This window comes from Silurus aristotelis, assembly GCF_946808225.1.
Source record: "Silurus aristotelis genome assembly, chromosome: 9".
In the NCBI taxonomy this organism is placed as follows: Eukaryota; Metazoa; Chordata; class Actinopteri; order Siluriformes; family Siluridae; genus Silurus; species Silurus aristotelis.
This window is the reverse complement of record NC_139582.1, coordinates 12,150,687-12,178,064: the sequence shown is the minus strand read 5'-3', so window position 1 is coordinate 12,178,064 and position 27,378 is coordinate 12,150,687. Positions and strand designations below refer to the sequence as shown.

Sequence of the window (27,378 nt, the reverse complement as noted above, 5' to 3'; positions counted from 1 at the left end):
TCACTGTTACTGTGACAGTAGGGTCAGATTTGTTTTCACTCAAGGATTTATGGATCCTTTGGCTTACCACATCACCCAGCGTCTTCGCGTTTATTTCCATAGGCGGAGACTCCAGCTCAGTGTGTGTGTTTGTGTGTGTGTGTGTGTGTGTGTGTGTGTGTGTGTGCGTGAGTGAGAGAGAGAGAGAGAGAGAGAGAGAGAGAGAGAGAGAGCGCGTGATCGCGAGCGCGTGCGTGTGATTTCTCTGGTCTTTGGTATCAGGGAGCATTAAAGGGCTTCATGCCTACAAGCAGCTGCTCATTCAAGCCAAAGCGCTTTTTCTCAACCAGGGGGTTTCGGAAGTCGGGGGCGAAAGCATGTGTTTTGAAATTTCAGCAGCACATTTCTAAATGGGATTAAGGACTCGTTTTTACATCTGGAATATCATCTGCCTTCTGTCTTCTGTGGATGGGATGGGATTAATCCGATCGCTAAAAGAAAGTTGGGATTTCTGAGACGCTCTGCACTGGATTGCATTGCAAAGGATGGAAGGATAATAACAAAAGCTTAAAAAATAAATAAATAAATAAAAAACCTACAAGGAAACAAACGGGTAAAAACAGTTTATTACAGGGAGAGGAAATGCACAGAGGTGAGTTTTATGTGCACGAGCTTCACGCGTCCGAGAAGAGTTTCTGCAGCACGCGCATCGTATCACAATACAGAGATGTGCATTTATAATATTTACTAATTCTGTCAGAAAGAAATCCAACAGTAGCCAATTTTTTTCCCCCTGTCTACAAGTTGCTCATGATTAGAAATCCAGAGTCGCCACCTACAGGTGAAACATTATGATGAAGAAACAATGTGTGCTTATATATGTAGCATTTATTGTGACTATGATTGCGCTCAGAGGCAGATCATTCATTTCTTCTTTTATATATATATATATATATATATATATATATATATATATATATATATATATATATATTTTTTTTTTTATAAAGTCACTATTTTACTTAACCACCATGCATTTGTAGCCCTTTAAATAATAGCACTGAAAGAAATGCAAAAAAACAAATTTTTTTTTTTTTAATTTATTCTTTCAAAATCCGATTCGTGCTTGTCCCTGTTAGCATGCATTATCATTATCATTATTATTGTTATTATTTTATCAGTTTATCACAATCAGTTGGAAGATAATGAAAAGCAGCGGTTCGCACAGCAGGACCGAATTATTTGTGCTCGCGCGGGAGCGCGCGGATCTCTCACTATCTTATTGCACGATATCTAACTCGCGGAATCGCTCTTTTAAAGGGCATTTATTAATTGAAGATGTTTTATGTACAAGATGATTAATGCAGAGAGATATTTTGTGTTGTGCTGCTCTTGTTCGTGTATTTTCGTGCAGCGCGTGTCGCGTAACTTCGCCGCGCGTGACATCCCCGGGAGCGCGTGCTGAAGTGACAGCTCCCGCTGGCTCGTGCGCGCACTTTGCCGTCTCACCCTCCTGGGATTATATGCCAGGCTTCATTCCACCGCCTCATCTCCCGCATTAACACACACACACACACACACAGACACACACACACAGACACACACACACACACACACACACACATACACACATACACACACGCACGCCAGGCTAATTTGGACCTTAAAGGAAATTCTCCATCCTGAAACCCATTCATGTTTTGACTCAAATATTTCTGATAGGTTCAGAGTTCCTGGTACCAGCAAGTGCATTTTCTGTTATTCCATTGAGAAGTGAGCAATGTGTGTTGTAGTGACGTCACAGCATTGTGACGCTGTCATTGCTAGTGTAGTTACAACCGGAGAGGTTTAATAGGTTCAGCACATTAATGAGAAATCCAGCATCAAAATAATACAGTAATCCAAAGCCTGGAGTCCGAATCCCAGTCGCCTAATGCCTACTGCAGCTTCAGGATGCTGTTGTGCTGAGTTGTGATTTGCCTACTGATCTGAGATGATGGTGTTGAAGTTGGATTTAGCATAGAAGTTGAAGCTGATGTACATGAGTAGAGATTAGATGTGAAGCTGGACAGAATAAGGAGCTAAACTCAGCTGCATCGCTCTCTGCAAGTAGACATGGTGCAGGGGTTAAATCCCATGGCACCACTATGGGGTTTAAACTGGAATTGTCTTGCTTTTTTAGGATACCATATACGGTCTTTTTCTACGTGAAATGTACAGAATCAATATCATGTAATCAGTACAAGACTTGACCCGGTGTAAAATCAGCTCTGTGGTCATGCTACAAGTCAGATGATTGGTGCTTCAGGTTGACCTAGGATCATCCAGATAGGCTGAGAAAAGAATGCAGGGATTCTGGGATCTTGTGATGAACTGAGATGAAAGGATAAAGCATTAAAATCCAGTAAATGGAATGAGATTGGCCTTAAACTAAACTTCATCTGCGTTAATGCGAGAAAGAGAAGATAGTTTACCTTAACTGCCATTCTGTTCAATTGGAGTAGTTTAATAGCTCCCTGGAGTTGTTCTCATTATATGCAATTATTTCAATGAGTTTGTCCTGAAGAGTGGAGCTAGCCCGATGAAATCCTCTTTTGTAGGAATTCATTAATTATATTTAATTCTATGCAATATCTTCTTCTTGTTGTTTTTCTTAGTAGCAGTAGTAGACGTTATAGCAGTATTTCATATTTAATGTCAATTTGAAAGTTTTTGTAATTATTATAGAAAAAAATGACATTATTTACTATTAATAATAGTTTAGTGTAAAAACGTTAATCCACTTTAGGGAAGAAAAAAAAAGAATATTGCAAGAAATAGTTTTCATAAACATGCAGAAATGTTCCAAATAAAACAAAGCCAACTATAAGTTTGTCCTAAATGAATTAGTTTCTCATTTAATTGGTGTTTTTCATTTATCATTTATTTAGTAGCTACATTAAGTCAATATGTATAATTGAAATGACCCATTCAGTGGAAAACTGCCAGTGGGTTCGTTAGTTCAGAATTAGTTTCTGGTTTCTATTATAGCTGTTATAGCTTCTTTTTTTTTCAATTTGCTGATGCTTTTAACCAACTTGTACTTTTTGAGCTTTCTAAAATAAATAAGAAATAAATAAATGGTAACTTCTCTGTAATCCTTGAGAATTTCAAGCTGATCAAATGTATATTCCATTTCACAGCCCTGTAGGAAAAAACCTCACCTTCGAGTAGGTCAATGCAATTAACTGAATCATATCGATTCGCAAAGTCATAATAGCTTGACAAAGTCTCCCTTTAACCTTGTAGAAATTAAAGCCCCAGTCCTGTCGCTGTCCCCAATTCCAAGCTGTCAGAGCTGTTACTTCAGAAGACATCTCTGATTTCTGCAAAAGGTCTGAACAGATATTATCCCGGCTTTCCACTTGATTTGCTTGTGACTCTGAGATGGCCAGTGCAGTGACAGATAAATCACAGATAGTTAGAGGCTTATCAGTGAAACACACGGAAAAGTGAATATGGGCATTAAAGCTTATCGCCACATTAGTGCTCCGGCTCGCACAGGATAGCTGAATAAAGAAGGGCCTTTAGAGATATTTTATTGACCTACTTCAATTATGCTTGGGCTGATTTTAATGCGAGGGATGTACTCAGCAAATGATCTCTTATGACTCTGAATGTTCTTTTACCATCTGCTTTTATATCCTTTACTGCCACAGGCAGGAGCTGTGAATAAATATAAAGGAACTGTGCAGTAAAAATAGTCATCTATATACACTGGAACGTACTGAAGTAGAATTTGACTTGAATCGGCTAATAATCATTTATAATTGCGTCCCATATGATCTCTGTTCTTTGTGACGTGACATGACACAACGTGACATGACGTGACGTGACAAGTTAAAAAGCGCTTGAGACACGTCTAAAAGCTTCCTCCTCAGCCATTGTCATGGTGTGCGGGCTGTAATAGAGGACTTGACTCGTGATCGATGTCCTCGTATGTTTCCTCTACCCACAATGCCGCTGGCCTCTGACCACCAAATGGATCAATCCTGTCAAACACAACCCTTCATACACACTTAGAGATTATGGAGCTTCATTTTTTTTGTGTACAGCAGCTTGTGGGAACTTGAGGCTGCCACACATACACACACACACACACACACACACACACACACACACACACACACACACACACACACACACACACACAAAGCTATCATTTATCTCTATTATGGATGTTAACGCACATCCATGGGGACTGTTAATTTAGACCACAGGGAGCTAACCCTTCTTTCACTCCTACATTTTTCAAGCATATGTGCATATTTTTCATGAATAATCACACAATGGATATCCTGAGCCTTGATCACACCCACATAGTAAATGGTGGCATGATGTTGAGTGTCCCATTCAGACCAGTAAAGCACATATCGAAACGTTGTCATGACATTTAGCAGGTATGTGTAAAGGAGAGCAGTTCTGACTGGGGGGTTATTTTTAGAGCATATATTTCAATGCCAAGAAGTGTTTATCATTACAAATGAGCTGAGATCGGATCAGAGAAAACCCAGATATAAGTATTAGGGCGTTTGGATTCATATAGACAGAAGTTATTATAGCAGCTTCACTCTTTCACCTATGAAAACTATTGCTGTAATCGTTCTAAGCTTTTCCTTTTGCATACCATTATGAAGATGTTCAAATTATAAGAGTTCAGAAAATCCTGTAGAACAATAGACAATTGAAATAGAAAAAAAAGAAGAAATAAAATATATAAAATATATAATCCTGCCCAATGTTTAATACACACTAGTAATGGCAACACCACAGGACAGTTTGTGTTTCAGGTCTACAGCAAAATATTTTTTAGTGGCCTGGTGCTGGTATCGTTACTGTCTCACAGCTCCAGGTCTCCGTTTCAGTCCTAAACTTGGTTTACTCTCTGTGTAGTTTCAAATGTTCGACTCATGTCTGTGTGTTTACATTTGCCGTAAATTTGCTCAATTTAGCTGGTGATTTTATAAAAAAAAAAACAACTGAGCAGTTGAGTCTTAAGGGTCTTTCTCAAAGGCCAACAGTGGCATCCTAGCTTGAATTTGAAACCACCACCTTCAGATCAGTAGCCCAGTGACAGCTCAGTAGCCCAACATGGAGTTACCACTGGTGCCTATAGGTTCTTGCAGGTTCTCTGTCTACTTCCCAAAAAGATTGGGATTTTATTCCGGCCTCAAGCACCTGAAGATGCATAAATGATATCCACTAATGAGCATTATTATTGAGAGCAAAAATAAAAATCATGAGTCAGTCATGCAAAGAGATCGAGTTAATTAATGACACTGTTGACTGACTTTCTTTTTCCCCCAGCTTGGATTCTTCTCATTGTGATAGAAGAGGGCTTTGCTCTAGCGCAAAAAGTCAGAGGTACAGTTCACAGCATCCTCACTGCCCTATCATTGTGTGACTATGTAGATTGGATGTTAATATAAATGCATTAAAGTGTTTTTTCTGAAACACTAGCATTTTTTATATTTATCATGTTATCAAATATTTAGTATTCTGACTGATTGCTGAATTGCTGAATAATCATTCTGGTTAGAGGATTGTTTAAAAAAGGCCTGGAAATACAGTATGATTATATGATTATCACTCTTTCAGACCATTAGCTAACGTTTGACTGTTAAAATCTTTGGAATACTTTATTACAGAGTCACAGAATGAAGATGGACCTCCAGCCAAGAATGAACAGTGTGGCATCTGGACCAAAACCATCAGCGGAGGCCAGTTTATGTCCCCCAACTACCCCAACACCTACCCACCTAACAAGGAGTGTGTCTATGTCCTCGAGGGTGGGTAAAAAACACACCTCTATGAATAAGCCAATGGCCTAGTTTTTGTTTTTTTTGCTGTCACAGACAGGAGTTATTAATTAACACAAAGTGATTAATGCTGACTTCAAACAAACAGCAGCAACATCATTTATAAAAGCCTCTCAAAGGAAACTTTGCTCGACCATCCTGACCAGTCGGGGGGCCGACCTCACATTTGTTGCCCATATGTTCCATTTTCCCCCTTTTCCTCCAAAAAAACCGTGCTTTTCTAAGTCAGTCTCGGCACTGTGTAACACAATGCCTATTTACAGATAAGATTGTTGGGGTAAGAGCGCCCCCTGTTGAAAGTTGCTAAATTATTCAACCATTAAAATCAGCAAAGATAAAATATAAAATTGGATGGTATTAAATTTTATTTAAACATAAACTATATGCTTTTTTACCAAAATTTTTGGAAGATTGCCATATGATTTGAAAAATGCACTGACATGACAGCTAACAAGAAACTAGTTTTGTGAATTATTTTTTTTTTTTTTTTATGTAGGTTTTATAGAGATATTGTGATTTGTGGTGAGAGTAGTGAGCAGGTTGTGAAGAGCCTGGAGAGGTGGAGGTACGTGCTGGAGAGAAGGGGAATGAAAGTCAGTATGAGTAAGACAGAGTACATGTGTGTAAATGAGAGGGAGGGCAGTGGAGTGGTGCGATTGCAGGGAGAAGAGGTGGAGAAGGTGGAGGAGTTCAGGTACCTGGGGTGAACAGTGCAAAGTAATGGAAAGTGTGTTAGAGAAGTGAAGAAAAGAGTGCAGGCAGGGTGGAGTGGGTTGAGAAGAGTGACAGGAGTGATTTGTGATAGAAGAGTATCTGCGAGATTAAAAGGAAAGTTTATAGGACTGTGGTGAGACCTGAGATGTTGTCTGGTTTAGAGACAGTGGCATTGAGTAAAAGAAGGAGGTAGAGCTGGAGGTAGCAGAGCTGAAGATGTTATGGTTTTCGTTGGGAGTGACGAGGATGGACAGGATTAGAAATGAGTTTATTAGAGGGACAGCGCATGTAGGACGTCTTGGACACAAGGGAGGGAGGCGAGATTGAGATGGTTTGGACATGTGCAGAGGAGGGACATGGGGTATATCAGTAAGAGAATGCTGAGGATGGAGCCACCAGGTAGGAGGAAAAGAGGAAGACCAAGGAGAAGGTTTATGGATGTGGTGAAGGAAGACATGCAGATAGCTGGTGTGACAGAGGCAGATGTAGAGGATAGGGGTGTATGGAGACGGATGATCCGCTGTGGAGACCCCTGATGGGAGAAGCCAAAAGAAGAATAAGAAGAAGAAAAGAGATGAATTCAAGTTGCTAGCATTTGTTACTTATTTAAAAAAATCTGATGATAAGAATTCATATAAAATTCATATATGGATCCATAGATTTATATAAAAAAATCAGTTTGTTTGTATTCAGTGCATTTGAGTAGTAAACTAAGGTAAATATGAAGTGATAAAATTTGGGGTTGAGAAACTTTTGACCAAATCACTGATTTTAACTGTTGTTTATTTTTTACAATATGACAGATTGTACTGTAGTTATTGAGCTCATATTGTTAGATTAAGAGTACAAAATCTATGTATTAAAATGTGTGTGTATTGCATGTGTGTACTGTTTAATGAAACAAAACGACTTTAATTATAACAAAACATTTCTCTTAGCTTAAATTTAATTTTTTTTATGTTAGTTCTTCGATTATTTTTTTGTTTCCTCACTACCATTATGTAACTTTTGACTATAAAGGTTTATAAAGGGGCATTAAGGTTGCATGTAGTAACATCAAGATGTGTTAGATGGACATTCAGTGCCACCCAGATGAGGATGACTTCCCTCTTGATTCTGGTTCCTCTCAAGCTTTCTTTCTTGAGGTTTTCCTTGCCACAGTTTCCACCGGCTCACTAATTAGAAACAAATATACAATCATAAAGAGCAATCTTATTCTTTCTTATTCCACGTTATCTGTGTAAAACCCGCTTTAAGAAAATGTCCATTATTAAAAGTGAGTTACAAATAAAAATTAATTGAATTGAATTGTTATAAAATTTTCTGTCATAGCCTATTTATTAGTAAAGTGACAAAGCATTTAAAATGAGGTTAACAGAACTAAAGACATTTAAACAAAGATATTTCTAGACATGTTTATAGCCTACAAACAAGTAAAACGTGCAATTTAGAGGTTGCTGATTATTAAATGGTGTAATGGTGTTAAACATTTTAAAATTCATATAAATAATATGTATGAAGATTATGCATTAATGTGTTATTATTATATATGATATTTCAGAACTGTTGGTAACTTTTAACAGAATGTAAAGATCTTTTCAAGAACTGTTCAAATTGCACAACTGATATTTTTGAAACCAAAATGAAAAAAAAAACTTAAGGGTGACATCTGTGTATCCGTGTGTCAGTCATTTCTGCTCATTTTCCTGAAGGATGCCAATAATTCTGCAGATGATTTTATAATGAGATTTATTGAATCTGACTGTGCATCATTTTTAGAATACATTTCCATATTCATATATAAGTGCTCTACAGAAGTTTGCACATATTGCATAATCGTTATAAAAGTGGTGCCTGTGTGTGTGTGTGTGTGTGTGTGTGTGTGTGTGTGTGTATGTGTGTGTGTGTGTGTGTGTGTGTGTGGGCGGAAGGTGGGCGGAAGGTTGAATCCATTGGTATTGTTAAAATACCCCCCTGAGTTTGTTAAAGTGTGCTTTAGAGTGATGCAGGCATGATGGCAACTACACAGTGTAGTGTGATTTAACCTTTTAATGCTGCAAACCATCATGCCTGCAAACCATCAATGCTGCAAACCATCATGCCTTTCCCACACGTTTATCTGAAAAGAGAATCTAAATTCCATTTTTCCTTTTCACTTCTCCAGCTTTGCCTCGCCAGAGAATCCAGCTGGTCTTCGACACAAACTATTACGTTGAGCCCTCGTTTGAGTGTCGTTTTGATCACTTGGAGATAAGAGATGGTCCATTCGGTTTCTCTCCACTCATCGATCGTTACTGTGGGCCGAAGAGCCCCGGAGTGGTCACTTCTACTGGACGCTTCATGTGGATCAAATTCACCAGCGATGAAGAGCTCGAGGGTCTTGGCTTTCGCGTCAAATACACCTACATAGCAGGTGAACCACTGAGTCAGCATCTGTAGCACTCGGATTACACAAATGATCGCATTAAGGCTTGTTATTGAAATATTTTTACTGCTTTATAATAATTTTTTTTTTTCTCTATGTGTTCATAAGTAATTTTGTAAGCAATATTAAGGTTTCCTTAGAGGAATATATAATATATATGCTATACATGTGCAAACAATTTTAGGTCTCTAACACCTCTTTTATATTTTATTTTTAAAGACATAAACACTTGATTATTGTTAAAATATTATTATATTGCTAGCACAAAATAGCACAAAAAATAAACTAATTATTATTTATTTGTACATGCTCATCATTTATAATTTGCATGGAGTTTTAGAGACAAATGTTGACATTTTATATTTTTGTAACTCATTTAATAATTCAATACAATAAAATTGTATTTTAATAGCTTATTTTTTCAACATTAGTTACAGTACAAAGCAGATTTACGATGAACATTCAAATTTACATTGAAGTGTCACTATAAGATTAGTTTTTGTTTTTGACACATTTTGCTAAGCGCTATTTTCCTGTTCCAGTTTAGAGGGTTATTTGCTGTAACACAGACTTCAGCTCTTGTTAATACACTGGTGAATCATGTCGTGTCAAATTATAAATGTTTCTCTCCAGGATCTGATGTCTCTGCTTTATCACAATATTTATTTTTTGTGTTCAATTTATTAGAGATAAATATATATTAAAATATAAGCTGTCACCCCACAGAAAACTAAATGTAACAGTATATTTTGCTGTGCTGCTGTCACGTCAGTGTGTTAGCTTTCTGCATGTTAAACAGGTCAAACAAGTCAAACATTAAATTCACTCTATTTAGATCAAGCATCAGATTTTTCTGCTCGAGTGTCAGCGCCTGCAGCTGTTTAAAAACCTGACTTTCTCAGCCGCCTGCAATTCCTATCTAACTGATGCCATGTCTGTCTTATCATTTCAGACCCGGATTTTAAACTGCACGTGGGCGGACTTCTAAATCCGATCCCAGGTAAGCCTTTCCATCTTTCACCGCCTCATTCAATTCCTTCTGAAGAGCTCTCTGTGTTATGAGTCCGACAGCCGGCTATCTTTTACCAGCTCTCTCCACTCCTCCATCCATCACATTGGCTAGCTTTGCTTGTCTGCAATTCTGTCAGTCTTATTTTCACTCCCAACCAGTCTATAATTCCTGTTCATCACTTCATCTTCAACCTCCATTTGCAATCGATTCTCCCACAACCCTTCCCCTTCTCTGAATTTCCTGCTGTCTGGTTCTCATTCAGTCTATCGTCTTTACATTGATTATTTCAGATTGTCAGTTTGAGATCAGCGGCTCAGACGGGCTTGTCCGCTCCAGCCAGGTGGAAGAGGAGGAAAAAGTCAAACCCGGTGAAGCTCTAGATTGCATCTGGACGATCAGGGCACCTCCTCATTCCAAGGTGACCTTCATCAGTTCATCTCTGTCATTTTGCACACCCCAAACTCGGGACACCACGAATCCGAGCCTTGATTAGACCACAGGGGATTGCCAGGCCCCCGACTGTTCGTCTGTGATGAGGAGACTGTTCAAGGCAAGCTTAAATTAGCAGTGCAAAGCTAGCAGGTATTCGGCCGATGAGGCAGAAATAATGGTAGCGCAGACTCAGCAGGAGCAGCGTAAGAGCTGGGGTGGGAGAATGTAAGATGGCAGTGGGATTGCAGACATTTACACACGTTTTCACTCAACAAACCAGCCGGAGGAGAAAACATTCTGCATGTATCAGACACAAGAACAAGTCTAACAAATGCAGCCCAGAGATCTTTTAGTGCTTGTAGCTTTAATGTATAAATGTACAGAACAGAGAGATGTGTAAAGACATAAAGAGGCTAGATAAAAGGATAGATTGATAGATGGATAGGCAAGACAAAAATTATATGTAATTGCCTTGTTAATATAAAATTTTATATAACAGATTTGTTTTTGAAAATTTGTGTCCAAATAATAATTATTACAGCCAAATTTGCTGCCTTAAACTCTTAGCCTATAGATAGATAGATAGATAGATAGATAGATAGATAGATAGATAGATAGATAGATAGATAGATAGATAGATAGATAGATAATTAATAATTTTTACAGCCACTATTAAACTCCTAGGCACAAACAGTTGGGTATTTTTGTAATTTAAACCCCTGGTTTGGTCAGAATGTGAGTTTAAAATAATATACAAATTGAGTAACCCAGGCTTATGAAAAGGAATTCCTCCTAGCTGACACCAGAGCATCAGATAACTCTCAAAATAACAAGGAGAACAGGCTTGTTATAACACATTTAAGGATACAATAAGGAACAGTGTGGGAGGACTTTAGACAACTGTCACAGAGAACCTGCGTGATGTCTACCGAATGATAAGTGTTTAGGTAAAACGAGTATTTGAAGTGCAAATAATTTTAAGCTAATTACAAGATTGTGCATTTCTGGGCAACCTGGAGCAGCAAAAGGGTGAAAGGTACATTTAGATGTGTCAGAGGTGCTATTAGCATGCATAATATTTCAAATCTAGTGTGTATGATAATTATATTGCCAGCTGAGCCTCCTGCAGTCCTAGCTCTTATAATCATGTAAATCCTGCTTAGGCATTTTTTTCTATTTCTGTGCATATTGTGTCATTAAACTCAGGTAATAAGTCATAGTGTGATTCTCCATATTATGTATGCAAGTCCGCCTCTTCTCTTATGTTGCTGTTCATCCAAAGAAGTTGTTTCCTGCCTGCAGATCTACCTGCGCTTTCTGGAGTACCAGATGGAGAACTCGAATGAGTGTAAGAGGAACTTTGTGGCCATTTATGATGGCAGCAGTGCCATCGAGAACCTAAAGGCGAAGTTCTGCAGCACGGTGGCCAACGACGTGATGTTGGAGAGTGGAATTGGGGTCGTGCGCATGTGGGCTGATGAGACGAGTCGCCTGAGCCGCTTCCGCATGCTTTTCACCTCCTTTGTTGACCGTAAGTATATTTTGAAAAGGTGTGGTGAATGAGGAGCTGTGCAGAATGGATGGATAGATGGAGGAGTGGTTGGATGGACATTAGATAGATGGATGGTTGAACAAAAAGATAAACAGTTATCCAGACAGCTATCCAGAAATATAAATCAAATGAATGAATTACGGAATTGATGGTTTAATGGACTTGTGGATAGATAACTAGATTGATGGATGGGCAACCTGATAGCAGATGGATTGACAGGCGTAGAGCAGATCAACAGATATTTGAATGGTTTGAGAGACATATAGATAGATGCATAGTTAAATGGACAATTAAATGGATGGATGGATGGATAAATGGATTAGCAGCTCCTGAGAAAGACAGATTGAAAATGAGATGTTTAGATTCATAGATGCATAGATGGATGATGGTTCAATAGACCTGTATAGTTGATCAGTTGGATGTCTGGTTAAATAGATGATGAATGGATTCATGGATCTGTTTATAGACAGACATAGCTGGATTGATACTAGATACATAAATGAATAGATGGATAATGAGAGGATAGGTAAATGGATGGATTCAGTCCTTACAGGATTTACGCTACGTATCCTGATTTGTGCAGAAAATGTTAGAAAACAATTCAGGTTTTATTATTAACTTTATTTTATGCAATAGAAAAACATATTTGAGGCAAAATCCTCCATAATGTTAACAGAGTGACTCCATGTTAAAAGAAAATGTCATAACTTTTACAGTTAAAGTAACGCCATTCTTCGAACAAGTTATTAGTGGTTTACACATATTGTATTAATAAAGAAATGCAATAAGTAATTCATATATATAGACCTGAAGATAACCATTACATTATTTTAGCCTGTAACTCTCCAGAATTCCTGATGCTTATCCTCTGCGTTCGCTTTTTATTCCTGCTTAAAAAAATGTGCTCATGGAAACCTTCAAATGAATTTTTTTCTGGTGGTGAACTTTTGCAAATGTAAAAGTCTCTCTCTGACAGCACACACTCGTACCATCTAAAAATTGCTGGCCATTAGTTCATGTCGCTTGCCTAGCAGGCTTCATGCATGATTCATCGTTATAAATTCTTTATTTGACTTTCACACACAGGGCCATAACTGATAAATCAACATGACTGCATATGCAACCTGGCAGAACTAAAATCAAAACTTTATTTTATTAAACTGTAGTTTTATCCAAGGTTATAATTGGTATAATTATAGAAAAAAAAACTGTATAAGTGGTGAAATGTGCAAATGTATCTACTGAAACATGGAGATAAAAATGAATGCAAGGCTCACTCAGGTGTGACCTCCACTGAAGGCTTGAATTTGACAGGAGATGCACTGAGTTACTGTCATACCTTTTAGGCATTAATACATTTATAAATAAAGATATTTGACATTAATTTGGGAATTTGGGTGTAAACCACAGGATGGTTGCATCGTCAAATCAGATGGTGTTGATTCATTTTCTAAAGCAGCAGCTTAAGCTGTTACATAAATTGTTTTTTATTTAATATACTCTCTAGCATAGTGGCATCGTTTCTCCAGTAGCAGCTCATTTACAGAGACTTTTCTAAGGGAGGCATGGATTGAGTGAAATGTTCTTTTTGGAGATATATGTGAAGAACCCATTTCAAATTTGATAACATTTATAGACATGGTCTCAAGTGTTTACTCTTGTTTGCTAACATGACAAGCATTTTATTTTGTTAATTTAGAACAACAACAACAACAAAAAATAGAAATAATTGTAAATACCGCAATCACTTGCCTTGTAGATGTTCATGGACGATTTGTTTATTTATAAATAATGAAAGATGAGACCATGGTGCTACCACCACCATGCTTGTCTGTAGGCAAAACAATTTTCTTGCTACTTCTCACCAGGGCGTGACACACATGCTGGACACAATCTGAGCAAAACAAGTTTATCTTAGTCCCATCAGACCACAGGACATGTTCCAGTAATTAATGCTCTTGGACAGGTTGTCTTCAGCAAACTGTTTGAGGGCTTTCTTGTGAGCCAGCTTCGGAAGAGGCTCCTTCTGGGACTATGGCCATGCAAACCGACTTGTTGCAGTGTACAGCGTACGGTCTGAGCACCAACAAGGGGACCTTCTGCTTCTGCAACCTCTAAATCAATGCTGGCAGCACTTATGCGTCTGTTTTTGAAGCAGCTTCTGCACCTGACGCACAGCACGAGGACTCAGCTTCTTTGATGTACCCTTGCAAGGTCTGTTTTGAGTGGAACCCGTCTTGAAAAACCTCTGTATGACCCTGACCACTGAACTGTAACTCCGTTTCAGGGTGCTACTGATCTCCTTATAGCTGAGGCTATCTTTATGGAGAGAAACAATTCCAATTGAAGGAGTTCTTTGCCATGAGGTGCCATGTTGAACATCTAGTGGTCAGTATGATAGAATTGTACTCAGATTTTTACTGCTCTAATAGAAGATACACAAATTTTTGTCCTTTCAAGCAGACAAAAACATGAACATGAATAGTTGAATAGTGCATGCTTACTTTGCATGGTTACATGACGTACAGCTGTCATCACTTAGGGTTTCTCACTTTTGATGCCAGCTATTTTGGCAGTAATGGCTGCATATTGAGTTAGTTTAAAAAACAGTAAATCTGTACTGCTATACAGGCTGCACATTGACACATTGATTCTATCAATTAAAATATTATATGATATAAATATATGATTGTCTTGAGTTAACATGTGATTAATCACAACTTAATTACAGATTTGTATTTGTTCTAAATGCACCTTAATTTAAAGTTTTTGAAACTCTAATCAACAACAGCAATGGCCAGATATGGATACCAAACTCAACATAGAGCATAGAGACAAAATAATTTTGTAATTGCTTTCAAGTAATTATGGTGTTTTAAATTATGTAAATCATCAGGACACCAAATGGAACTTTTGCTATGTTTCCACACGGACGGTTTTAATTGCGGGATGTGTGCATCATGGTGGATTTTGGTGCTTGATTTGAGCTTCGGCGCATCAGTAAAACAAATGTGTCACAATTAAAAAAGATTTTTTGGTGGAGTAAAAGTAGGACGTCGTGAATAAATGTGCGTTATGTTCAAGGCTTCGATTTCACCTCTTTTATATTTATTTATATTATTAATAAAAATGGTCAAACAGAAATGTGCGCTGCATTAATCGTGCGTTAATATAATTAGTGCCATTAAAATTAATTTGCGTTGATGCGTTAATTTTGTCAGCAATAAATATTTAGATAAAATATTATAAAATAAAATAAATTATAAAAATATCAGTAACTGGTAGATTTTTTTTTTTTTTTTTTTTATCAGAACCAGCTGGACTAGAGCTACATCTGTAATCCAGCTCTCTACTCTTTAAGATCCAGTACACAGCCAGATTAATAAAATTCCCGAAACCTCATTCATATTTCATCTTCTAATACACTCCAGGCAGGTGGCACTGCAGCACATAGAGACATGAAATATATAAAAGATAGAGCCGCCTTAGCTTGCAGCAATGCACTCTGATTTTCGCTCTCAGTTATACATTACCATACACAAAAGTTAAAGTCATATAACATGCTGCATAGTAGACTTATCCAAGTCATATTTAGATTTGAAAAAGTAATGTTATGGAACAGTATTGTAATTAGACATTCAGTAATTGAAAAACTCAATATAAAAGAAAAATTACACCACCAATGTATTAAAAGTATATAATTTTTTTTTAGGTAAATTTGTTTCGAAAAGGTTTACAAAAAATATATATGCTGAAACATTCTCATGCAATCATTCTTATGAAAATAGGCCAATTTGTTTTTCTAGGTCTCAGTTATTAAGACATATTAAACTGTTTGTGAATAGTGTTCATGAAACGGTAAGTGTGTGAAGGATTCTGGGATTCTGGTTTGATTGTTGTTTTAAACATTAAGCCACATTAAGCATTTTTGTCCGTGTTTGTTTTTTAGCCCGCTTGCAAATCTATATGTGGGAAAGAGAAAGATTGACTAGGATAAGTTGTACTGTTTGAGCAGATCAAAACTCACTAGCAGTTACAGTCCATTCTAAAAAAAAAAGTGTAAAATTAGCCTAATTAAACTTAATGGTATTACAAAGCAGTGATATCGAAAAAGCCATTACTCTCACTCAGCCTGTTTTTCCTTTTTGCTGAGCAATTCAGCAAAAGGTTAACACATTTTCCAGGCTAATGGATCAGGTTTAATGGAAACCAGAACATCATTTATCTGGCTTTGATAAACTAAAGAAAGGTAAATTAGTTTTTTTTTTTCCAATGTAGTCATTCGGTAGGACCCATTTTTAATATATGCATGCTTTTATGCATAAATGCATGAAATTACTATTGCATAAGTGCATAAATTTATATAAATTTTAGCTAAGTGACCTGCTCCATTTCTAGTCAGTATTATTTGTATTAAATGGCTGGTTAATCAGTGGAATGATTGTAGCATTGTTTGGTCAGTGCTGTAGCTCAAAGTGCACAGTGTGACCTTCATCTCAGAGGCCGTAAACAAGCATCAGAGCAGCATGCTGAAACCTGGCAGCTGCGGCTGAATTTATTGCCCCATCAATCAAATTGTGAACAAACTCCACCTCAAACTGTGTCAAATGACGGAAAGAAAAATAATATCACTGCAGCCTGCTCTTCGTGCTTTGAGACATTCTTATATTCATAATGGTTCCTGATAAATTCCTTATTCTGTACGAAATGTTGCACTCCTGTGGGATGCGAGGTCAGTCCTGAAACGTGTTCAGCACCGGGAGCACAGTTTGTACCTTTCAGCGGATGAACAAAGTCTAATCTAAAACCGTAACAGACACATTCATCTTTATAAAGTGGAGAAGTGGCTTGGGCTGTCACTGTGAATGTGCTGCTGATATGCAGGCAGAGAGACAGAGAAAGAAATGTGGGGGGGTTCAGACAGACAGACAAAGTGAAAGAGTAAGTCTCATGTTCCACACTTGTCTCTTTCTTTCTCTTTTTCACATTTTCATTATTTCTATCATTGATCTATATTTTACACTCTTCCATTATTTATCTGGGGGAACCCTGCCATCCTACAATGTGATTTCCTATTAGAAAAGAAAAATTTCTGAAAGCTAAGAACCCTTAATTGTCCAACAAAGACAACAATTTTCTTCAGAGATTGTATGTATTAACTGTGGAAGTATGTGTGTAAGGTTAAGGCAGAGGTGGGCTATGTGTAGAATCTATACGCGTTTATTAAAACACACACAAATCCAGAGAGCAGGCTTAAAGGCAGAGTCGGAAAACAGGCAAGAGAGTCAAATACCGATTAAGTCAATCTGCAGAGCAAGCATCAATCAATGTCAAGGGGAACAGAACGGAGTCAGCAAAACAAACAGTAATGAACATGAACAGCTCAGAATGTAAAAAGAACTACCAATACTTTGCGTCATGTTTAGCGTGAGTATGGCTTAAGAGGGCTAAAAAGCAAGAAGTGCCCTATGACCTGGATGGTTTCAAAATTCAGGTGATCACTTCCTCTGGTGGAGCAGAGGGGTCGCTGGTGGGACCGTTACAGAACCCCCCTCCTAGGGACACCTTGAGCTGTTCTTCTACGGTGCCATCCCCAGGGTCTGGGTTCAGGGCAGTTAAGGCTGTTCTGATGAAATTCCTCTAAGAGAAAGGGGTTCAGAATGTCATGTCTGTTCACCTGTGCCTTGGGTCCGTATCCCTCCCACTCCACTAGATATTGGAGTGGTCCCCCCTATGTTGTGAGTCCAGAATGATCCGTATCTGGTAAGCCAGTGCTCCATTTCCAGAGGTGACAGGGGATTCTGTTCTGCCTCACTACTGTCCGTGCAGGCTTGAGTAACGAGATTTGAAACGGGTGAAATGCGATAGTGGGCGGGCAATTGAAGACGGTGGGTTACAGGGTTGATTTGCCGTATTATCTTAAACAGTCCTATGAACAGGGGGCTTAGCTTTCTGCAGGGTAACTTAGGAACACACAGCCACACCATCTCATCAGGTTGATATTGGGAATGTGGGAACCTTCTGCGGTTAACCTCGAGTTCTTGCCGTCAAACGGCTTTTTGGAGGCGCACATGTGCTCTCTCCCTACTTCTTGCCTATAAAAAGTCCAATTGTTTACAACCAGAACATTTGAGGTCTCTCCTGACCATGGAAATAGAGGTGGCTGGTACCCCAGAACACACTGAAATGGGGTGAGATTGGTGGATAATTGAATCAAGGAATTTTGAGCATACTCCACCCATGTGAGAAACTAACCTAACGCCTCATTCACCCATTTCCGCTTGGCTGTGCGATTGTGGGTGGTACCCAGCCGATGGGGCTGACATTCATTTCAAGATGGGTGCAGAAGGCATGAAGATGAACTGTGTCCCTCTGTCCGAGACTATATCTTTGGGTAGCCTGTAAGTTCTAAATACGTGGTCCATTACGAGTTTGGCGGTTTCTAAAGATGTGGGGAGACCCTTTAGGGGCACGATCCACTGCTACTAGCAGATCCACTGCTACTAGTATACCGGTGTTTCCCTTAGAATTGGGTAGGTCCGTGACAAAGTCAACTGCTATATGGGACCAAAGTCGTTGTGGGATATTGAGTGGTTCAAGTCCATATTGATGCTGCCATGGTGTTCGGACTTGCGCACATACAGAACATTGTTCGACATATGTTTTAATGTCGTTCACCATTGTAGGCCACCAGAAAGTATGGGTAATGCACAGTCATTGAATTCAAGCCTTGGTAATCGATGCAAGACCGCAACCCTCCATCTTTCCACGAAGAACAACTCTGCTGCAGCTGGTGACGAAGATGGACGAATAAACCCAGCTGTGTGTGCTCAGTGTAGTCCTCCATGGCCTTGGTTTTGGGCATAGACAGAGGGTAAATATGACAACGAGGGGGAGACATGGCTGGGAGTAATTCGGTGGCACAGTCCCACAGTCGGCGTGGTACAGTGGCTCATTTAGTGTTGAAATTGTGGTATAATGGTTGTAGGCATGACAGAAGTAGGACTTTCGATAGTTGTAGAGTGACATGGGAGGTGAATGTCAGTTTCCAGGCAGTTTTTAATGCAGTTTGTGGAGCAGTGTAGTAATTCTTTGTTTTTCCAGGAAATCTTGGGGGTTATACATTTGGAGCCAGGAAAAGCATAGTATAAGTGGGTTGTTTCTGGTGAAGAAATGATTAGCAGGTGGATTTTTTTCCATGTGAAACAACCCCATTTGTAAGGTTATATGTATGGTCTGACGAGTGATGTAGTGATGATCACTAATTGGGCGATTATCCATAGCAGTGATTCTTAATGGCGTGACGCATGGCACGGTGGGAATTCCGAGTTCTTGGACCACCTCGTGATAGATTAGGTTGACAGCTGAGCCGAGTCTACAAGAGCAGAGAGGTTGTGTACCTTTTTGTGTATAGCAACTGTACCGGCAATACTAGACTATACAATGTGGTAGAAATACCGGATAATTTGTCATGATTTTCTTCTTACTATGTAGAAACCATCAAACAATTCAGACATTTAAAAAAGGGAGGTTCAAGAAAACAGTATAGAGAGAGAGAGAGAGAGAGAGAGAGAGAGAGAGAGATATTTAATAATTTATTAATAATAAATACAATTGTATTTATCATTCCTTGTTTCTTTTACTCCCTTATTATCTCTCTTCTCTTCTCTCCATTTTATTTACTTTTCTGTCTTGACTTTGCTTCCATTCTCTCCTCCTCTTCCATGTTTCTCTCTCTCTCTTTCTCTTTCTTTTTTATTTTCTCACATTCTCTCTTCCATTTCCTTACTTTCTAACTCATTCTCTTTTTTGTTATTTTCAGAAAAAGTCAGTCTTTTTAAATAAGATCTTAACATGTTTAACATGTATACCATGTTTCTTCCTGTTTTGTCTGACAAGCTTTCTTTCCTTCTCTATTTGTCTTTTTTTTTTCTCAAATTTTCTTTATTTTCCTTTTCCCTCCAATTTTCCTCTTTCATTACAGATCCTCCCATATCTCTCATTTATTTTTTCCTCTGCCGCTTATTCTCCATTCTATTTATTCAATATTTTCAGCTTTGGCATTACTTTTAATCTGTTGCTCTACCTAACATTATTTCTGTTTGTTGTCTTTCTCACTTTATCAATAATTGTGTCTGCTGTTTCTTTCTTCCTTTTTCCAATGTTTTCTCCCTATCACACACTCTCTCACTCTTTTTTTTTCTTGCTGACCTCTGTTTAACAACATGATGCTCGTTGACACACACATCCAAGTCAATGTTCAGTTATAGGTGAGAACTAGTTAATGAGTTTGGAAGTGAAAATGGTGAAGAAGCTGCAGCTCATTGCATGTTATGACCTTTTCATCCTGCTGTCACATGCACTTAGCCACATTCGAAACAGCATATATAAGAAAGTAGGAGAGATAGTGTGTGTGTGTGTGTGTGTGTGTGTGTGTGTGTGTGTGTGTGTGTGTGTGTGAGAGAGAGAGAGAGAGAGAGAGAGAGAGAGAGAGATAGCTGCATCTCATGTTCAGTGTTTAGCAGGGTTTGATTATGGTGATAGAGATTTGCTATGAAAATGGTACCTATTAAAGATCCATGACAGAGAACATGAAGAGAGAGATGAGAGTGAAGGAGATAAGAGGAGGAGGAGGAGGCAGAGAAGTGTAGGAGTCGAGGTTGCTGAATCAGTTGACACGTCACTTTCTATTACCCACGCATCTCTCTCATTCTCTTTATTCTCTATCGCTCTCTGTCTCTTTCACCTGACTGCTTTTTTTTTCATCTTTTCTCTTTCTGAACTTGATAAATAATCCTGCCACACAAGTCATCATATAGGTGTTCACTTACTGACTGTAGCCCATCTGGTATGCTGTACAAAATATTGGCACCCCTTTACACGGTCTATCAAATGACAGGATATATATATATATATATATATATATATATATATATATATGCAGTGAATTTAAAAAGTATTCAGACCACTTACATTTTTTTTTTTATTTTGTTATGTTGCAGATACTACAATCGTTCCTATTAATTTTTTTCTTATTAATATACACCCAGTACCCTATAGAGTTAAAACAGAATTCTGTAAATGTATGTAAATGTCAAAATACATATCCACAGTAAACTTAGTGAAACCCAAATATGCTAAATGAAGTTTGCTGATTTGTAATGTGTGTATTTTTTAGAGTTCCTGATGTTAATTAAACTGTTTTGAGTTGTTGAATTTATAAAATGTCATTGTTCTGTTTATACTCACTTCTGGGGTATAGTTTTTAGTTTGTATAGTTTCTACAGTCTTCTTGTACAGTACTGTATAATCAAGTATACAATAGGTTTACTGGTCGGCGCTATATTGGGTTTTCTGTCTTGTCTTGTGTCGTCTGTCTGCACTGTCTGTCTGCACTGTTTGCACTAGGTTGCACTCGATGCACTTTATGTAGCTTGTGTTGTAGCTCTATGTTGTTTTGTTGGTTGTTGTTTAGTGTAGCACCAGGGTTCCGGAGGAACGTTGTCTCGTTTTTACTGTGTACTGTGTACCACTATGTATAGTAGAAATGACAATAAAAGCCTCTTGACTTGACTTGACTTGGTTTTATAAAATAAATTGTAATATCCTGTAAAAACATCATGGACATGGATTAAAGGCTGAACTTGCTGAGAGCATTTTAAATGCCCACTTTATTCAAAACATGCATACAAACATTCACTCTTTAAGCTTTAATTAATTGTTTTAATACTGTCATTATTATCCTTAGTAGTGTTATTGTATGTAATTGTAAATGTTGTTGTATGTTTGTGTGATAGCTTTCTGTGTATTTTATTTTTAGATTCAATTTGTAGAATGTGGCAATGGGCAACAGATGAAAATTATAAATTAGGGCTAACTCTGACTTATTTACAGTATTTTACTGTTTATTAATCAGCACTGTCCCTATTAAATAAATAAATTAATTAATAAAGAATACATTAAAAATTAATTAAATGTCTCAGGAAAAGATTTGTCTCCTCTGGTGTCCTTTTGCATTAAACAAACCAAAACTGTTATGTGACTGTACTCTTATTGATATTATGGCCTCTTATGGCCTTGAATGCCATTTCCTAGTATTTTTAAATAGTACAAGCCAGAACTAAAATCCCAGATATGTGGTTACATTAAACTGTCCGAAAATAATGTTGAATTTGCTTCAACCTGACTGGAGCTGATATCATGCAAATTCAAAAACCTAATTATAATCTTGCATAAATGAGACATGCCTCTGTATTACTCTGACCCATCTCTGTATTATACCTCTTTATTATTACTGTTCTTCCCATGTGTGTCATTCTTTCACAATTTTTAAATATTGTGTAAGTCTGTATTTACAGCCCTGGACAAAAATATACACTGTAGTCCCATATTGTAAACCCATGTATAAATTACTGCAAACCTAAACAGAACATAATTGACATGGAAGCTATTTTGCTGTAGTTTTTAATTCTACATGTTTCAGTTCCATTTTCAACATTTGTCTTCACTGTTTGGTCCTCTCTCTTTCAGCTCCTTGCTCTGGAAACACCTTTTTCTGCCACAGCAACATGTGCATCAACAATTCTCTGGTGTGTAATGGCGTGCAGAACTGTGTGTACCCCTGGGATGAGAACCACTGCAAGGGTGAGTTTGTCCTTAAATTAGGCTCTGCTGGTGGAGACTGGACTGACATTTGTGAAATGAACTGTGCCTGTGGCCACTTTGTTATATAAGTAGATTAGGAGCAGAGTTTAGGTGCAGTCACTCGGTAATGTAGAGCTATTTTAAAGATGCTTTACTGTTGCTGAGCTGAGCTAGAAGGGAAGAATTAAGAAGCTGAAGTACAGTTTTAATGACTAATAAGTAGATGGACTTCAGTCATTTCAATGTGATCTCATGCATAGTGTGCAATTTATCCTTTATTTTATATTCAACTTTAGTTTCATCCATATATCCATTTAATTATCAATATATGTCTAAATCTTTAAATCCATCAATGTCTTATATACAGTGTATTCAGAAAGTAGTTGCACCCCTTCGCTTTTCACATTTTATGTTTCAGCGTTATGCAAAATGCTTAAAATGATATTTTATTTCAAATCTACAGTCCATACCCCGAAATGACAAAGCAAAAACTTTTTTTTTTCTTTCCCCAAATATTCAAAGGTATTATTCATAATGCTTGAACTGAGAACTGAGAAGAGGCTTCTATTTGGTCAATGCCATAAATCCCAGGTCTTTGGAGTGTTTCATTGATTGTTGACCTGCAGGTTCCTCATAGCATCAAAAAAATCTCTAAACCATGGCTGTGTGGCCAGCTTCTGCCAGATGACTGGTCATTGCAAAAATATTCTTCCATATAAGAATTATAGTGGCCATCATGAACTTTCAGCCTTCCACAGATCATTTGATTTAAATATGGAGAAACATCTTAAAGATGAGCCTGAAAAATAGGAAGGAAATAAATTTTTATTTGAAGGTTTTATAGATCTTTTCTTTGTGATTATGGTTTATGGAGTGTATATTTATTTGAAAAAAGAATTTAATATTTTATTATAAATCTGCAACAGACAAATAATAATGTAAAAACATGAAGTGGATCTGAAGGCACTCTGTCTGTCTGTCTGTCTGTCTGTCTGTCTGTCTGTCTGTCTGTCTGTCTGTCTGTCTGTCTGTCTGTTTGTCTGTCTGTCTGTCTGTCTGTCTATGAAGAGATTTAGAAAATTCATTTCAATTAACTGTTAAAGAATCCAGCTAACAGAATAGGGTCCATGTTGACCATAAGTATACAGTTATTCAATGAACAATTAAAGAACCCTAAGAATTGATTCATTTTCCATGTATGTGCAGAGCGAAAGTCTAAGGGCCTGTTTCACCAAATCACCAAGACCCATGGCACTGTTATCGGCATCTCCTCTGGCGTGGTGCTTGTTTTGCTCATCATCTCTATACTCGTCCAGATGAAGCAGCCCCGTAAGAAGGTGGTTTCACGTCGTCCAGCTGTCTTTAACAAATCTGGTATCCAGGAAGTGTTTGACCCTCCACATTATGAGCTCTTCTCGTTGAGAGACAAAGAGCTCTCCTCTGACCTCGCGGAACTAAACGAGGAGCTTGAAAGCTTTCAGAAGCTGCGGCGATCGTCCACGACATCTCGTTGCATCCATGAGCACCACTGTGGTGGCACCGGCAGCATAAAGCAAAACCGCAGTGCGCTTGGCTCCATGGAGCTCTCATATCACAACGACTTCTCTAAACCACAGACCATGAAGACCTTCAACAACAGCGGCCTGGGGAGCTACAAGAAGAGCTGCTATGGCTACAAACAGACTCATGAATGTGCCGAGCAGGTCATAGAGGACCGGGTCATGGAGGAAATCCCATGTGAGATCTACGGAAGAGGTGGGGCCATGGGAGGGAATGTAGGAGGAATTATGGGTGGGGCTGTAGGTGGAGCTACAGGAAGCATTGGAAGTGGATGCAGCAGCATCAGCATCCGTAACCATGGTGGTGTCCGTAGCAACAATACCACTAACGTGGTACCGGATGCAAATCAGCGCTCCATTTCCATGGACTTTTGAAAGACTAATGTGAGGAAGGAGATGAAAGGTAAGAAATAAAGGGAAAAAAAAGAATAGGCCGATCATCAGAGACTCTGTTATTGCCCTTTATTTCTTTTATGTCTAGTAACAAGTCAAGGCATCCTCAAGAAAACCAATCCAGTCGTCTTGACTTACTTCTTCTAGACATTCAAAATGACCTTAATGACTCAAACTCTTCTAGATGTATCTTTCATTTCCTGTTTCACCACAATAAACCCTGCATTCCTGCCATGTGTTTTAACAAACGGACAGAGTGGAACCACAGGCATACTGTACATATAATAGTGTTTTTCCACCACACACTTGGGTACAGTGTGATTACTTTCAGAATCCAGAATAACGCACACTTTGGTTAATACCCATCAAAAGTCCTTTGAAATGTATGGCATTGTGCAAAAATTAAAGGTCTTCAAAGTCTTTTCATTGTAAAAGACATGAAACAGTTAATGATATAGGACATTCCTGAATTTTCAGGACACTTCTAAAGATTAGTGTTTTATATAATTCTGATTAAATCCTAAAACACATATTATTATTCTTCATATGATTACAAAAAAATGTTTTGATACATGTCTTGGTGAGACACATCTCCAGAAAAAAACAGGAATCTATAGTGATATAGAGCAGAGCCAAATTTTTGATGTAGAGTGCTAGAATAAGCAAACTTAGTAAATGCCTTTGTTGTGTAACACTTGTCAACTGGATGGTTGTGGTTACAGCACATATGCGTCAGAGAAGCTAATCAGACATATTTTTTGCAGCACACATTTTCTCTCATTCACCTGATTCAGCTGATAATGATTTTAGTGAACTGTTTGTTCTTAGCAAGAATCTAACAGGCTTATCTTGCTAATTGGCTAAATGATATGCCTGCCCAAACATCCAGCTTAAATATAACAAGTAAACTTGAATATCAATTGTAAATGTTCTTATCTCTGAGAACTGTATTGAATATTCTCTGCAATTCACTGCTCCATTCTGCTGCACATTGTATATTTATATTTATTATATTTTCAATGCAAACTCTTGCTAGAACAATGGGGTTTCGCTCATGCTATCATTACAGGTTATCATTTAAGACAATTTATGCACATCTGTAATGGAGTAAAAAGTCAGATATAACAATTAAAAATGTAGTGAATTAAAGGCAAAAAATTCCCCGAATCAAAATATTGTGATAAAATGCAGAAAATTGTAATACATTAACATATAAAAGTATTTATTGCTAATTATATTGCTTCAACAAACTTTTAATGCTTGCCTAAAATCTAGATCAAGGAGACTACTTCAGAAGTACTTCAGTCCACTTTCCCCCTACATTGTTAATCTCTTCGTCTTTTTGGAATCAGGATATCTGTCCTTTGTTTTGCAAACATTGAAAAAAATCTATTTATTACCGTAGAAAGTATGATGGCACACTGACAAACTTAATTCTTTGTTATTAGTAAATGACAGTCTTCTGACTTGAATGGAAGTTAAATGGCAAATTATTGCATTTGATCAATTTGCTGTCTGTATATTATTCATGTTTATGTCACTGTTTGCTTTTCAAAAGATGAATCAAATTTAGCCCAAAAAAATCTTGTGTTATGGATTTTTCACCATACCAGAATGTCTGGTGGAAAAACACTGACAGCAAACTAAGTAGATGAAGACAATTTTAAACTTAAGAGAAACTTTTTGGCTTCCATATTGTCCCTCAGCAGGTTAAATGGATGGTTTTCTATGGACATATGGTAAACAGATTTCCGGACCATTCCTAAGAAAATTCAGAATTCATTATCTTGAAAGGCTGTTAAAGATTTTATGTCAGTTTTTAACAGAAATAGCTAGATTTGACAAAGTTCTATGATGTGTAATAATGTAAACAAGTCACCATTTGTTCAGAGCAAAACAGAACCTTAATGAATCCAGGGAATAAGACTTTATTTAAATTTATTATAATTCTTTTTGCAAAAAAGACCCTCTTATTCTATATACAATAAAAGCAGGTGGACACAAAAAGAAATGTAGTGTGCACATTCTAGTGTGAACTTTGCCCCCTATCTAGGGCCATAATTTCAATATCTATGAGTGAGGTTTGGAAGCCATTTTAACAATGTACCTTATTATAAGACAATATTTAGATTTCATGCTGTTGCTTAGCATTAATGTATGGATTATTCACATCATTAACTTGAGGCTAAAGAGTATTAGATAGTTACATTGCTTTTATGGACACTCCTTTCAACCTTCTCTCAAACACACACACACACACACACACACACACACACACACACACACACACACACACACACACACACACACACACACACACACACACACACACACACACACACACACACACACACTACATATTTGGAAGAGAATAATAGTAGAATGCTTCCTACAGGTCAATTTATAGCCTACTTATGTTTTTTGTCGATGGCAGTATAATTACTTGAAAACCTTTGTGTAAACATCTCATTAGAATATTGTACAAACATATAAACACACGAACACACACACACAAACATATTATGTTGTTTTACTGTAGACACACACTGTTTGACTGTCCAGTATTCAGTATCCAGGTATCACACAGATAGAGCATGGAAATTGTAAATGAAAACAACGCCATTTGTACAGAAATAATACCTTTTGTTGGTGTATGAAAGACGATTAAGTGGAATATATTTTCTAACCCATGAACGTTGTATATTAAATCTATACTGCGCTTCCATTTTAGTCATGGCATTAATAATTGTAAAATATATCGATGTGAGAAATGTCCAGTTATATGTTTTAATAAAAATGGCATCACATTA

General features: G+C 37.6%; 1 protein-coding gene across 1 annotated transcript; it reads left to right on the top strand.

The window, feature by feature from the left end:
* The first annotated feature begins 92 nt into the window (after nucleotides 1-92).
* neto2a (neuropilin (NRP) and tolloid (TLL)-like 2a) lies at nucleotides 93-27,378 on the top strand. Its single transcript, XM_083550897.1, has 9 exons — nucleotides 93-631; nucleotides 5,326-5,382; nucleotides 5,667-5,807; nucleotides 8,716-8,964; nucleotides 9,929-9,976; nucleotides 10,279-10,406; nucleotides 11,723-11,951; nucleotides 22,503-22,616; nucleotides 23,823-27,378. Exons 1-9 carry the CDS (start codon nucleotides 622-624, stop codon nucleotides 24,548-24,550), a joined length of 1,704 nt encoding a protein of 567 aa, XP_083407023.1. The 5' UTR covers nucleotides 93-621; the 3' UTR covers nucleotides 24,551-27,378.

Bases quoted from the DNA above. Each gene is read 5' to 3' on its own strand.
- neto2a (XM_083550897.1), top strand. The intron at 5,383-5,666 runs GTACAGTTCACA...ACTTTATTACAG, and splicing joins TCTAGCGCAAAAAGTCAGAG to AGTCACAGAATGAAGATGGA. The intron at 11,952-22,502 runs GTAAGTATATTT...TCTCTCTTTCAG, and splicing joins TTTCACCTCCTTTGTTGACC to CTCCTTGCTCTGGAAACACC.